Source organism: Diplotaxodon limnothrissa, linkage group LG3 (assembly GCF_057381915.1).
Source record: "Diplotaxodon limnothrissa isolate DT_005_m linkage group LG3, D_limnothrissa_male_GT1.1, whole genome shotgun sequence".
NCBI classification, from domain to species: domain Eukaryota; kingdom Metazoa; phylum Chordata; class Actinopteri; order Cichliformes; family Cichlidae; genus Diplotaxodon; species Diplotaxodon limnothrissa.
This window is the reverse complement of record NC_140598.1, coordinates 35,529,952-35,543,104: the sequence shown is the minus strand read 5'-3', so window position 1 is coordinate 35,543,104 and position 13,153 is coordinate 35,529,952. Positions and strand designations below refer to the sequence as shown.

Here is a 13,153-nt window from a genome sequence, read left to right as displayed (position 1 = left end):
ATGTAGTAATTATGCACTTAATGCATACATATTATTAAAATCTGGGCTATAACGATTGTATTGATGTATAGCAACTTGAAATGCTTATGCTTCTTCCTGCTCCTTTTTGAACATGAAAGTAGTTGTGGTTGCTCGTTTTCCTTTTGTTTTGCTTTGTTCATTTGTCTCTTTTAATTCTATGTTGTTGTACTTTTTCAACATGTTCAAAATAAAGATTCAATCAATCAATCAATCAATCAATCAATCAATCAATCAATCAAATGCTCCCAAAAATGACACTACAGCATGTAAAAATATAAAGATAAGCTCTGGCGGACTTGGTTCTATGGTAGGTCTTAAAGGGTTAATGCCAATCGAAAGAGCAGTAAATTCACTGTAAAATAAAATACAGGTTCCACCAGGGATGCTGCTTTTTTAACTAAGGAACATTTCACCACGAAACTCCAGTCAGAAATTTTGATCAGCAGCATTATCCTTAGTACTGTGTGTTTCATGGACAAAATGTAGTTTCTTAAGCTCCGCCAGACTAATAATAGAGGCTCATTTTGAAACAACGGTTACTCCAAAAAACGTTTTTCATTCAGTGTGTCCCATTTTTGGCAGTAAGAGAGGGTTTCACTCTGAACCACAGGACTGCTGCTCAGGGACATCAGTACATCACACTTTAAAACCAGAGTCTTCCTCAGTACCTTCATGCTGATTTATCCATGTCTATTATGCTAAAAGTACACTATACCAAGTTGGTGTCAGGTAGCAAATTGCTTTGATTGCTACTGGGTAATTGACTTTCTGATTTTGTGTGTATATCACATGTTCAGATACTAGAAATCAGTACTACTATTTTCCAGGTTTTTGCAGACCTTTTCTATGCTGCTGTCTACACATACAGTGAATGTTTAACAGAAGTATGGTGCATACTGTTTCTGTATTTGTTAATAGAATAGAATAATGCAGATGTTGCTGCATTGCAACAGCATTTTGCAATGCAGTACAGTACGGCCTCATGTACCACACACCGCATATGCTGCTTCATACTTGGATGATGTCATCATCCAAATATGAAGCAGCATGAGTCCAAGTAAAACTTAGACTCATTACGTTCTGGACCTGTGAGCGAAGCTCCTGGTTCTTGGTAGGTTATTACGAGAGAATTTGCTTCAGATCCAGGAAGCAGTATTTGTACAACACAGAGTCTTGACTTAGACATGCTTCACCAGGAAACAAAGTGTTTGTAATGCTTCTTAGTTAAGCTCAAAGTTACTTCCTAAGTGGCAAGGACTGTTTGTGATCAGACAGCAAGGGGGAGACATAGACTATGAAGTGGTGTATTCAGACACGACTTCAATCATACAAATGTATTACCTCAACTTCCTCAAAGCATGAGGGGGACTTGAAGAGATCTGTGTCTCTGGTGAGGTAGAGAAAGACTGAATTGAGTGAATTGGGGCCTGAGGTGCAGTTCAGGAAAGAAAATAGTTTAGACCAGTTGTTGTGCACATAGATTCACAAATCCCACCAGAACATGGAGCTGCTGACCAAGTAATTAACAAGTAATTAACAAGATAACGATACATTTGTTTATTTATAAGAACATTATTGTCGACTGACTGTATGTTGAGCAAATAGTGGACCCAAATGCAGACAAAAAACTGAATGTAGAATGAATAAAAAGCCCTTTGTTAAGGGTGATTATATGAGTACAAATAACAAGATAAAGTGAACAGGGACGAAAACTAAACTAAAACCTAAACTGGAAGAAATTAAACTATGACAACTATGACAAAAGACATGAACATGATTCAGGGCAGGAGCATGTGAGAAGCTATGAGGAAAAAACATGAACATGGAACATGCGCAAGACCTGAGTTGAATCGTGAAATACGTGAGCTTAACGTTACGTGGAGGAAAGAAACACAGATGATCTGACAAAGACTGAATGAAAACACACAGACTAAATACACAGAGGGGTAATGAGGGAAGTGGAAACACCTGGGGAAAAGCTGGCACTAATGAGCATAATGACATCACAGGGAAAAAAGTACAACTAAACACATTCAGCATAGAAGACACAGGACACCCAAGACTTTCAAAATAAAACAGGAAACATGACAACACAAACCTGTACCCCTGGTTTCCTAAAAGAAACTTCTTATAAAATGTAATACACAGAGCAAATATGAAACATAATACATTAGTTTTTATTTGATTTTAACTACAATAATAAAGACATTACTACGTTAGCATCAGAGTGTTAATATTGACATATAAAGACTAGCATGAAGCTTATGTACATTTTGACGTTGACATAATCATTGTTTTTGTCTTTTAAACCAAAAACACATCAAATGTGAGAATTATGCAGTTTTCAGTTCAGTGCAAACAGCAGATTGATCATCAGGTCATGAGCTAACAGGGTAGGCAAAACATCAGCTGTTAAAAAGTTATAAAGTTAAAAAAGTAAAACCAAAAAAATGTTACTTTAATCCTGGTGATACATTGATCGTTATTGTTCATCATGATCTTCATCCTCAGACACTCCAGTCATAGATGATCAGACTCTCTCATTTTTGTCTCAGTTTCAGCTGCAGGAGGAACAGAAACTTAGTGGGACTTTTTTTAAAAGCAGAATTTAATCCCATATAAGCAGTGTTATACAACAGTGGCACTTTCTATTGTTGCCATGAGATCTAGCTCTGACCTCTGACCTCATTAACAACAATACGAATCCCTGATGATAATTGTCTGTCTTTAAATCATGAATATTTTCTTCACTTAATGAACATCAACATACAAACATGCCTGAGGTCACTAGCTGAGCCACAACCAAGGGTCTGTTTCACAAAGTGTAATGAGTTGAGAAGCTACGTTACACCACTGTGGTCAGTTGGCATCTACTGTCCAACTGGAAGAGGCTGCAAATGGAAGACGTGAATCTTTCACAGCAAGAGGTTAAAGTGTTGCTGCTGCTTTTAAGTTATTTTCAATCAGATGTATCTATCACCTGATTTCATACTTGAATTATTGTTAGACTGACAAAATAAGTTTGGAAAAATAGTTTTATGATTGATTTTTTGACATTTGTTAGGCAGCTACGATGTTGTATTGGACCTCTGACCCTGTGTGGAAATTGAATATATTATTCTAAATATATATTTTTTTGTTTTACTCTTACCTTGAGTCAACCTTTGCACATGGATATACACAGTATCAGTATACCAGTGAACAGGATGAACAAAAAGATTGTGTATGCCAGCCTGGGAAGAGATATCAGAGGAGGAGGAGGAGGAGCAGTCGTAGATGGAGCTCGAGCTGTGACACAGAAAAAGTTTTGTCATTATTTTTCCTGTTTAGGACCAAATGTTACATGAAAAGTAAATAAAGAAAATCCATCGTTCATAGTGGTGAAGAGTTTACTGTGTAAATGGACTAGCTCTTATAAAGCACTTTTCTACTCTCATTGAGCACTCAAAGCGCTTTATACAACTTGTGTTTTAGTCAGTTTTTATTTGAGTTCACTACTGAGAATGCTAAACACAGACCCTGAACATTTTTGGGACCCTAAAAATGTTGGGACACTGTATGTAAGTAAATCTAATGCAGTGCAGGCCCATCTTGGGCCTAGTGAAGGGACGAGATAGGAGGCTCCTTCTCATCTGCCGGAGACGAGGCTGGTGTGGACCTCGCTCTGGAGAAGGGATTCCTGGACTGCTGGTGGACCCGTAATAAACATCTGGCATAATTACACCAGGGAATTATAGTGAATATAGAAAATTGTATTTTTATGGGTTTTAGAATTGTTTTATTTAGTCTCCATTAGGATTTTAGTATATTGATAACATTTTATTGCGTATGTTTTTTAAGAGTTGGGGTTTTTTTTTGTCTGGAAATAAACTGTTTCCGATTAGACCTGCTTGTGCCCTTGGTATTTGACTTGCTTGCTCCCCTTGTATTTAAAATAATCATTCTACTCAGCATGACATTCTGGCGCATCAGCTTTCGTATCCGCATTACATAGGCAAAGAGGAGGATGAGGGTTCTGATTTATAGTTTTACTCCTTGAGTACTGGATACCTGTTCCTAAAAGCCATCAGACGAAAGCTTCATGAAACTTAATATCATCACCATCACCTCTCACTTCCAGCCAAACCTCTGGTGACTGTCCTTTAGTGGGATGTTCACACTTGTAGGAGGCTTCGTTCTCCTTGGACACATGGATAAAGCTCAACCTTCCTTCAGACGTTTTTTCAATAACAGCACCATTTCTGTAGAAAGCAGCACTGAAATTGGACGTAGACTCCTTTGCATATTTTTCCTTATAGGAGCAGTTTAGTGTCACACTGTCTCCCTCAGTCAGAGGAACAGCAGGACCCTGCAGGATGACACCAGCTGAAATGCAGAGAGAGAAACTGTGGTCTCTGACTCTGGTTTTGTTCTTAGTTAAAAAAAAATTGCAAAATGCGTTAATTTTATTTTTACTTAAGATACAACATCAACAATCTGACATTACTTAGCAAGCTTACTTGTCACTGTGATGTTGAGGATGTTGCTGCACTCCCTGCTGTCAGACTCACACCAGTACACTCCACTGTCTGATGGGTAGACACCTTTGATGGTGCAGAATGATCCATTTAATTGGCCCCAGGTCTCACATGAAACAGAAGACCTTGTGGAGGTGTTTCTCTTCACTGTCCAGCTGCTGAAGCTGCCTGGCACTGCACAGCTCAGAGTCACGGTTTCATAATAGAAGAAGACTGACCTGCCTGGATGGATGCTCAGAGTAGCAGCTGCAGGTTCAAAAACATCAGGTCGAGACACATCAGTTAACATGCAGTAGACTACATGCAGTGATCAATGACATGAACATCAGAGAAGTAACCTGTACTGATCGTAAGTGCTAAAAGAGACGGGAGACTCACAAAAGATTAACATGAGAGTCAGAATAAATATTCCATTAGACCAGCAAATATGAAGAGACGAGCTACAACAGCCATTATAACTAAAATTGGATCAAGATGTATATTATTCTGCTGTACATGCTTATATATAGGGATGGGTATTGATAAGATTTTCACGATTCCGATTCCATTTTCGATTCTGTTTAACGATTCGATTCTTTATCGATTCTCTTATCGATTCTTTTTAAAAAAGGAGAACACTAAGGTCGATTAGCTTAGAACTTTGTTTTATATCTTCTCTTTGAACAAGATAGAAATTTAGGAGTAACATGGCCTTACAAACCCAACAGTGAGATCTTAAGAGATCCAGCCTATGGCTCTTCAATGTGGTGTCACAGGGACCCCGGGGAAAAAAAATTGTAAATGTAAAATAATAAAATAAATAATCTTCTGTAGCAATAACAAAGTTTTACTGCCTTACTTTCAGTTAATGTATTTTGTTTTGCACTATGCATATTTTATATGCCATTAGGTCATTTATTGTGAAAATTCTCATGTAGGAACTATTGTACTGCATTTTGGTTCCACTGGTGCACCTGAGGGAGATGCACGCCCATGTTGATGTGTGAGCATGGCAAGTTGAAGCAAGAGAAGCCAATTTAATTCAGAGAAAGTTGTTTCTTAAAAGTATCTGTAAAGTGCTCATTTCTGCCTCAAAGCATGGGTCAGCCAGCGAGGTATGTTTGTATGTTATATAGATCATTTTATGTCTTTAATTCACTCGTCTTACTATCTCATTGGATTTTATGTTATGTTTTAGTTCGACGGTGGCGTAGTTTGTGATCAAGGTGAAGCTGTAACAACCCCAAGATCTTACAACTAACATTAAAGCCAACTTCATGCCATCAGTAAAAGAACTCTTTATTGACTTTAAGAAGAGGTAGAAGTGATAGTCGAACTCGGACCTGCATGATTCCCGGCCCCCTGGTGGCAACATCGTGCCAGTGCACCAAGGACCAAGCTGCTGCAAATGTTAATGGACACACAAGTTCACAGTTGCTTCTTCATAAAGATGTCCAGAAGCCAGACATTAAAGTTTATGTTTGGAAAGATGACACAAGGAAGGAGAAACAATAAGGAACTGTGTTAAGCCTGACAACAACAGCATCACAAGTTAGCAAGAAGGGAATTAATGCACCCAAGTTCACAATGCATTACTCAAGTCAAGTTAAAGGGAGATTTTGCATCAACAAATAAGTGCATTACAAGAAAAACAAAATGTCAGACACAAATGAGACAGAAATTGAAGCTCCCAGTGCAGAACAAGCTGCAAGGCAAGTGGATGAAACCTCTTTAGAGCAAACAGTGCAAATAGAGCAACGTAGAAGTGAAAGGTCTCGCATGCTCACAGAAAAAGGAAAAGAATTCCATAATCAAAGGTTACAAGGGTTGCAACGTCGCTTTGACAGTATTTATGACAGATGGAAAGCATTAATCAAAGTGGCAAAAAAATCTGTTATAAAAGGAGATCCACCTGACATTCTTGAAGGTCACATGAACGTTGTACAAAGAGAAGCAGCCGAGCTTAATGATATTTATGATGAATACAGAGCAATGGATGGACCACCTCATGATATGCGTTCCAAGCTAGACAAATGCACATCAGTGACTACAGTAGTTTTGCAAAAGATCAAATGTCACATTAAAGGAGAAACTCAAGAGGAGATTGTATGGCCTGATGCAGGCTCTATATTTACATCCTCTAGCTCTGTTAGTGTCTCAGTTCATAGTCCATTTAAAGCCAATACAGTTCTTTCTAATGGTTCCTCCTCCAAAAGACAAGAAGCTGCAGCAGAGTATGAAGCCACAAAGGCTGTGCTTCAGATAATGACAGAACAAGAGAAGTACAGAGAAAGAATGCAAATGCTTGAAGAAGAAGACAAACGCATATTCGCAGAGCAAGCAGCTGCTGCAATGTCACAACGTCTCCTAGAGGAAAAGGAGGAAACTGAGCGCAAGTTACAAAGAGAAAAGGAGAAAGCGGCCCTGATAAAGAGACAACAAGAGGAAAGTGCTGCGAGGAGAAGGTCAGTTGAGGACTTAAGAAGAGAAATTGAAAGATTGGAAAATCTGAAAGGACTCAAGGCAGCACAGGCAAAACTACAAGTTTATGAGGAAGACTACATTTCAGTAAAGCAAGAAAGAGTCACTCTAAACCCTGCAAACTTACAGGTAACAGAGTCCAAGAATACTGCTAATCAACCCTTACAACCACGAAGAGAGTCAAATGTCACTTATGAGAGCACAGGTGAGCTTGTAAAGGTTTTGGCAGAAGCTATGTCAGCTAATAGACTGCCTATTCCAGAGCCCTCGGTATTTAGTGGGGATCCACTTAAGTTTAAGCATTGGAAGGCGTCCTTTCAGACTCTAATAGAGAGAAAGAACATTCCCACTGCCGAAAAGATATTTTTTCTACAGAAGTATGTTGGTGGCTGTGTTAAGGAAGCCTTAGATGGCTATTTTCTGATTGGCTCTGAAGACTCATATGAGGCAGCATGGAATATGCTCAATGAACGTTATGGAGAGCCTTTTGTCATTGCTAAGGCCTTTAGAGACAAGTTACACACCTGGCCAAAGGTCACAGGAAAGGATAGTGCAGAGCTAAGAAAGTTTGTGGACTTTTTACAAAGCTGCCAATCTGCAATGACTAATAATGAGAATCTGAACATTCTCAATGATGGCATTGAGAATCAAAGACTTGCTGCTAAACTACCAGATTGGTTAAGTAACAGGTGGAACCGAAAGGCTACAGAGTACCAGCTGGAGCACAAAAGATTCCCACGTTTCAGTTACTTTGTAACATTCCTGTCAATGGAGGCAAGTATCGCATGTAATCCCATTACATCATACCAAGCCATAAGACAAAGTGACTTTGACCAACCAAAGACAAAACCTCAACCTACACCCATTCCTAAGAGACAAGATACAGTGAAAATCTTCACAACTAACTCTACTGAAAGAAGCATGGTCTCTTGTGTGTTTTGTAAAAGAGCAGGACACGGCTTACACAAGTGTCGTAAGTTCACTGAGAAACCTGTCGCTGAGAGAGTCAAATTCATTCAAGGTGAAAAATTATGTTTTGGCTGTTTAAATAGTGGCCATCTCTCCAAGAACTGCAGCAACAAGATGACATGCAACACATGCTCAAAACGGCATCCTACATGCCTGCATGAAGAAAGACAAGAGGCAAGGAAAGAACCACCTAAAGAGCAACAAGTAAGTGAACTGAAGGAAACCCAGCATCAGGTAACACAGTCACAAGACATAGTCAATGAGACCACATCTAATAGAGTGACTCATGAAAGTAAAAACACACAGACATCTGCAATAGTCCCAGTCTACGTATCCACACAAAATGAGCCAAGTAAAGAAGTACTGATCTACGCTCTGCTGGACACACAGAGTGATTCTTCATTTATTCTTAATGAAGTAGCAAATAACTTGGACACAACCAAAACTCAAGTTAAGCTCAATCTATCTACAATGTCATCCAAGAAAACTACTGTACCATGCACAAAACTTGAAGCTCTGCAAATAAGAGGACTGTTTTCCAAGAAGAAACTCACTGTACCAGTTGTTGACACACGAGACTTTATACCCGCTAATCGTAGTCATATTCCTACTCCAGACACTGCAAGGGCATGGTCACATTTGGAGCATCTCACTGAACATATTGCACCCCCTTTGGACTGTGATATAGGACTCCTTTTAGGGTACAACTGCACACAAGCCTTAATGCCCAGAGAGGTCGTATGTGGTGAAGAAAACCAGCCATACGCTCAGAGAACAGATTTGGGTTGGAGCATCATCAGCTACTGTGATTCATGTGATACAGGTAATGATGTAATTGGAGTAAGTCACCGCATCATTGTAAAACAAGTTATACCAGAGACTGAGTCACCCACAAAACTAAAGAATAAGGTTCATTACATCTGCAAGACACAAGTAAAGGAAGTAACATTTCCAGATGTAATCAAAGCACTTGAATCAGACTTTACAGAGAGAGCAGTGGAAGAGACAAGCATTTCGCAAGAAGATGTCCGCTTTATTACAAAGCTACAAGAAGGAATAAAGCAAAAGCTAGATGGACACTATGAAATGCCACTGCCTTTCAAGGGTGACAGGCCAGATCTTCCCAATAACATGCCAAGTGCAATGCAACGTTTAAGTAGTCTCGAACGCAGATTCAAAAGGGACCAAAGGTACTACACAGACTATGCAAATTTTATGGCGAACATGATAGCATGTGGTGACGCAGAGAAAGTGCCGGAGAAAGAACTCTGTAATACACCTGTTTGGTATATCCCCCACCATGGGGTATACCACCCTCAGAAGCCTGGCAAGATACGTGTAGTCTTTGACTGCTCTGCACAATATCAAGACACTTCGCTGAACATGCACCTGCTTACAGGGCCTGACCTCACAAACACTTTGGTGGGAGTGCTCTGTAGGTTCAGGAAGGGCTCCGTTGCTGTAATGTGTGACGTGGAACGCATGTTTCACCAGTTTCATGTAACACCTCAAGACCAGGACTACTTACGCTTCCTGTGGTGGGAGCATGGTGACCTAAGCGTTCCACCCTCAGTCTTTCGAATGAAGGTTCATCTCTTTGGCGCTGCTTCTTCTCCTGGCTGTGCCAACTTTGGGTTAAAACATCTAGCCACGCAAGGTGAGGGAAAGTTCACTCCAAACACTGTAAGGTTCATTCAAAGGAACTTTTATGTAGATGATGGACTTGTTAGTGTTATGTCAGAGTCAGAGGCCATAAAACTAGTCCAAGAGGCAAGAGAACTGTGTAGCACAGGTAAACTAAGATTACACAAGTTCATATCAAACAGTGAAAATGTGATAAAGTCATTGCCGAGAGAAGAGTGTGCAGAAAGTATTAAGGATTTAGATTTGGCACTTGGAGAGCCATTAATGGAAAGGGCTCTTGGTGTTCAGTGGTGCGTTTCTGCTGATGAATTTCAGTTCAGAATAACTGTAAAAGAGCACCCAATGACAAGAAGAGGAATTCTGCGCACAATAGCATCAGTGTATGACCCACTGGGATTTGTGGCACCGTTCATCCTAAGAGGAAAGCAAATCCTGAAACAGTTATGTCAAGAGAAAGTTGGATGGGACGAGCCACTCTCAAATGATCTCAGCACACAGTGGGAATCCTGGCTCCTAGATCTTCAAAACCTGTCAAAGGTGAAAGTTCAAAGACATGTCTTACCTGCAAACACAGACATTGCACAGTGTGAATTACACCATTTTTCAGACGCTAGTGTGACAGGCTACGGAGAGTGTAGTTATTTAAGAACAGTAACATCAAAGGGTGATGTTCATTGTGCCCTAGTCCTGGGAAAGGCACGTGTAGCCCCAACCAAGGTCACTACTGTCCCTAGACTTGAATTAACGGCTGCAGTAGTTGCCGCAAGAACAAGTGCAATGTTAAGAAATGAACTGGAGATAAGTGATCTTGAAGAACACTTCTGGACAGATTCCAAGGTAGTGTTGGGATACGTGAATAATGATGCAAAGAGATTTCACGTGTTTGTGGCAAATAGGATTCAAAGGATACGGTCACTCACAGACCCACGACAGTGGCATCATGTACCATCTGAAAGTAATCCTGCAGACCATGCATCAAGAGGACTCAGTGTCCAACAGCTACTCAACTCTAACTGGTTTAAAGGTCCAGAGTTTTTGTGGCAAAGCGAGCTACCTGTTGAAAATGGCAAGTTTACGGAAGTCAAGCCCAATGATCCAGAGCTAAAAACAGTACATGTGTTCAACACCAAAGTAGAAGAAAGGAGAACAATACTAGACCGTCTCACCAAATTCTCAGACTGGAGAAGAGCGGTTAAAGCTATTGCTCGTCTACAGAAATTTGTGAAGGATTTTAAAGGACTCACCCAAACAAAAGGTGAAAACACAAGTGTTGAGGACAGACAAAGGGCAGAACTGTTCATAATAAAACTTGCACAAGAAAACACATTCAGCAAAGAAATCAAGGACTTAACTAGAGGAAAAGGACTGTCAAACCAGTGTACCTTGATAGGCCAGTACACAAAACTGTGTTATTGCTAGAAGCAGAATGAATGTTAAATTGTAAACATGTTCCTATTATAATGTTTATGTAGAAATCACAATAGTTTTGTGATTTGGTGGGAGTTTTACTGCCTTACTTTCAGTTAATGTATTTTGTTTTGCACTATGCATATTTTATATGCCATTAGGTCATTTATTGTGAAAATTCTCATGTAGGAACTATTGTACTGCATTTTGGTTCCACTGGTGCACCTGAGGGAGATGCACGCCCATGTTGATGTGTGAGCATGGCAAGTTGAAGCAAGAGAAGCCAATTTAATTCAGAGAAAGTTGTTTCTTAAAAGTATCTGTAAAGTGCTCATTTCTGCCTCAAAGCATGGGTCAGCCAGCGAGGTATGTTTGTATGTTATATAGATCATTTTATGTCTTTAATTCACTCGTCTTACTATCTCATTGGATTTTATGTTATGTTTTAGTTCGACGGTGGCGTAGTTTGTGATCAAGGTGAAGCTGTAACAACCCCAAGATCTTACAACTAACATTAAAGCCAACTTCATGCCATCAGTAAAAGAACTCTTTATTGACTTTAAGAAGAGGTAGAAGTGATACAAAGTATAACATAAATTATTCTGTAGCAATTACACAAGAATATCCAGTAATGTCCCTGCCTACAATTAAACACATTCACTTACCGAAAATCGGGGCATCTGCTGTGGCAAATGGGTGCAAGCCTTTGACCACAAACTTAGTCACTGCTCGGTAACATTAGTCTATCCTGGCCTGAAAGGAGACGCTACCGGTAGACTGCAGCGAGAACTGCCAGCGAGCGCCAGCCAGACTCTGTCTGTCTCATCATGGTCACCTAAACGCACAGTAATGGGAGTAATGGCAGATAAGGCAGATCGCGCTAACATAATATGCACTGTTAGTTGATTATTTACCTGCCGCATTAACGGGAGAGGACGTGCAAACGTTACCGCTGCTGCTGGGCTGAGATTCACGAGTCCGGAGCGGAATTAAAAACACGACATTCATTTAAGGGCATCGCGTGTTTTGTGAGCAAATGCTTTTGCATATTCGTAGTGTTTCCTCCCTTAAATGAAGTATCTACTTTGCAAGTATTGCAAGTTGCCCTGTTGTCATCCTTTCTTGTAAAGTATAACCAAACTTTTTAGCGTTTGAGCCGCCATGTTTCCTGCCAGGTAAATGACGCTCCGCAACGTGGTGACGTCATTCAGGGCGACTGGAATCGATAAGGGAATCGTTTGCAAAAATGGTAAACGATTCCAAGGAATTGAAACAGTGGGAACCGGTTCTCAACAAGAACCGGTTTTCGATACCCATCCCTACTTATATATATATATATATATATATATATATATATATATATATATATATATATAAAAATATAAATAACTGTCACGGTCTGCTGGGCTGTATCATTGGAGGGGCAAACTAGCATCCACTGTTTAGCATTAAAGTACAGTCTAGTGTTACATGTTACAGCTGCAGAGTCAGAACTACACTTTCTCAACTGTTTGAGGCTTTAAGAGCGTTAAAAATAATAAATGAATCAATGCAGTTACACAGTGGAGACAGAAGACAAGAGGATTATTAATGTTCACACTGCACTGAAAAAGGCAACTCACAACCAATAAACCCATGTGTAAAATTAACTAAAAGTAACATCTGTAATAGAAACACATTGATTTACCTTTAACAAAATCCAAACAGTGAATGAGAGTCCACAGTGAGAAAGTGAGAAGAGACTCCATGGATTTCATATTATAGAAAACAATATGAAAAACAAGTCCACAGTGTGTGGGAGAATAAAACATTTGTTTCTTCCTTCTTTAAATCAACACCCGTGTTTCAGTTTTAATCCCTGAATAAAGGAAGTGTGCTCAGATGGACAGTTTTGCTTTTAACCCTTTAAGACCTACCATAGAACCAAGTCCGCCAGAGCTTATATTATATTTTTACATGCTGTGGAGCCATTTTTGGGAGCATTTCAAGTTGCTATACATCAATACAACCATTATATTTATAATATTTAGCTGTCAGTTTTGTAACCTTAGTCATGGCACATGTATTTATATTTGTCCACATTTAATTTGTGTAGATTATAATATACATGTGGGCAAACAGACCAAAGGACAACT

At 39.6% G+C, this 13,153-nt stretch overlaps 1 protein-coding gene across 1 annotated transcript; it reads right to left on the bottom strand.

The window, feature by feature from the left end:
- Positions 1–3,178: 3,178 nt before the first annotated feature.
- LOC146635556 (Fc receptor-like protein 5) lies at positions 3,179–12,775 on the bottom strand. Its single transcript, XM_085347503.1, has 4 exons — positions 12,706–12,775; positions 4,521–4,784; positions 4,129–4,386; positions 3,179–3,309 (listed from the first exon to the last, which is right to left on the bottom strand). Exons 1-4 carry the CDS (start codon positions 12,773–12,775, stop codon positions 3,179–3,181), a joined length of 723 nt encoding a protein of 240 aa, XP_085203629.1.
- Between the last annotated feature and the right edge of the window lie 378 nt (positions 12,776–13,153).

Bases quoted from the DNA above. Each gene is read 5' to 3' on its own strand.
- LOC146635556 (XM_085347503.1), bottom strand. From the start codon at position 12,775: ATGAAATCCATGGAGTCTCTTCTCACTTTCTCACTGTGGACTCTCATT. The intron at 4,387-4,520 runs GTAAGCTTGCTA...TCTGCATTTCAG, and splicing joins CCTCAACATCACAGTGACAA to CTGGTGTCATCCTGCAGGGT. The intron at 3,310-4,128 runs GTGATGGTGATG...TCTGTGTCACAG, and splicing joins GGTTTGGCTGGAAGTGAGAG to CTCGAGCTCCATCTACGACT.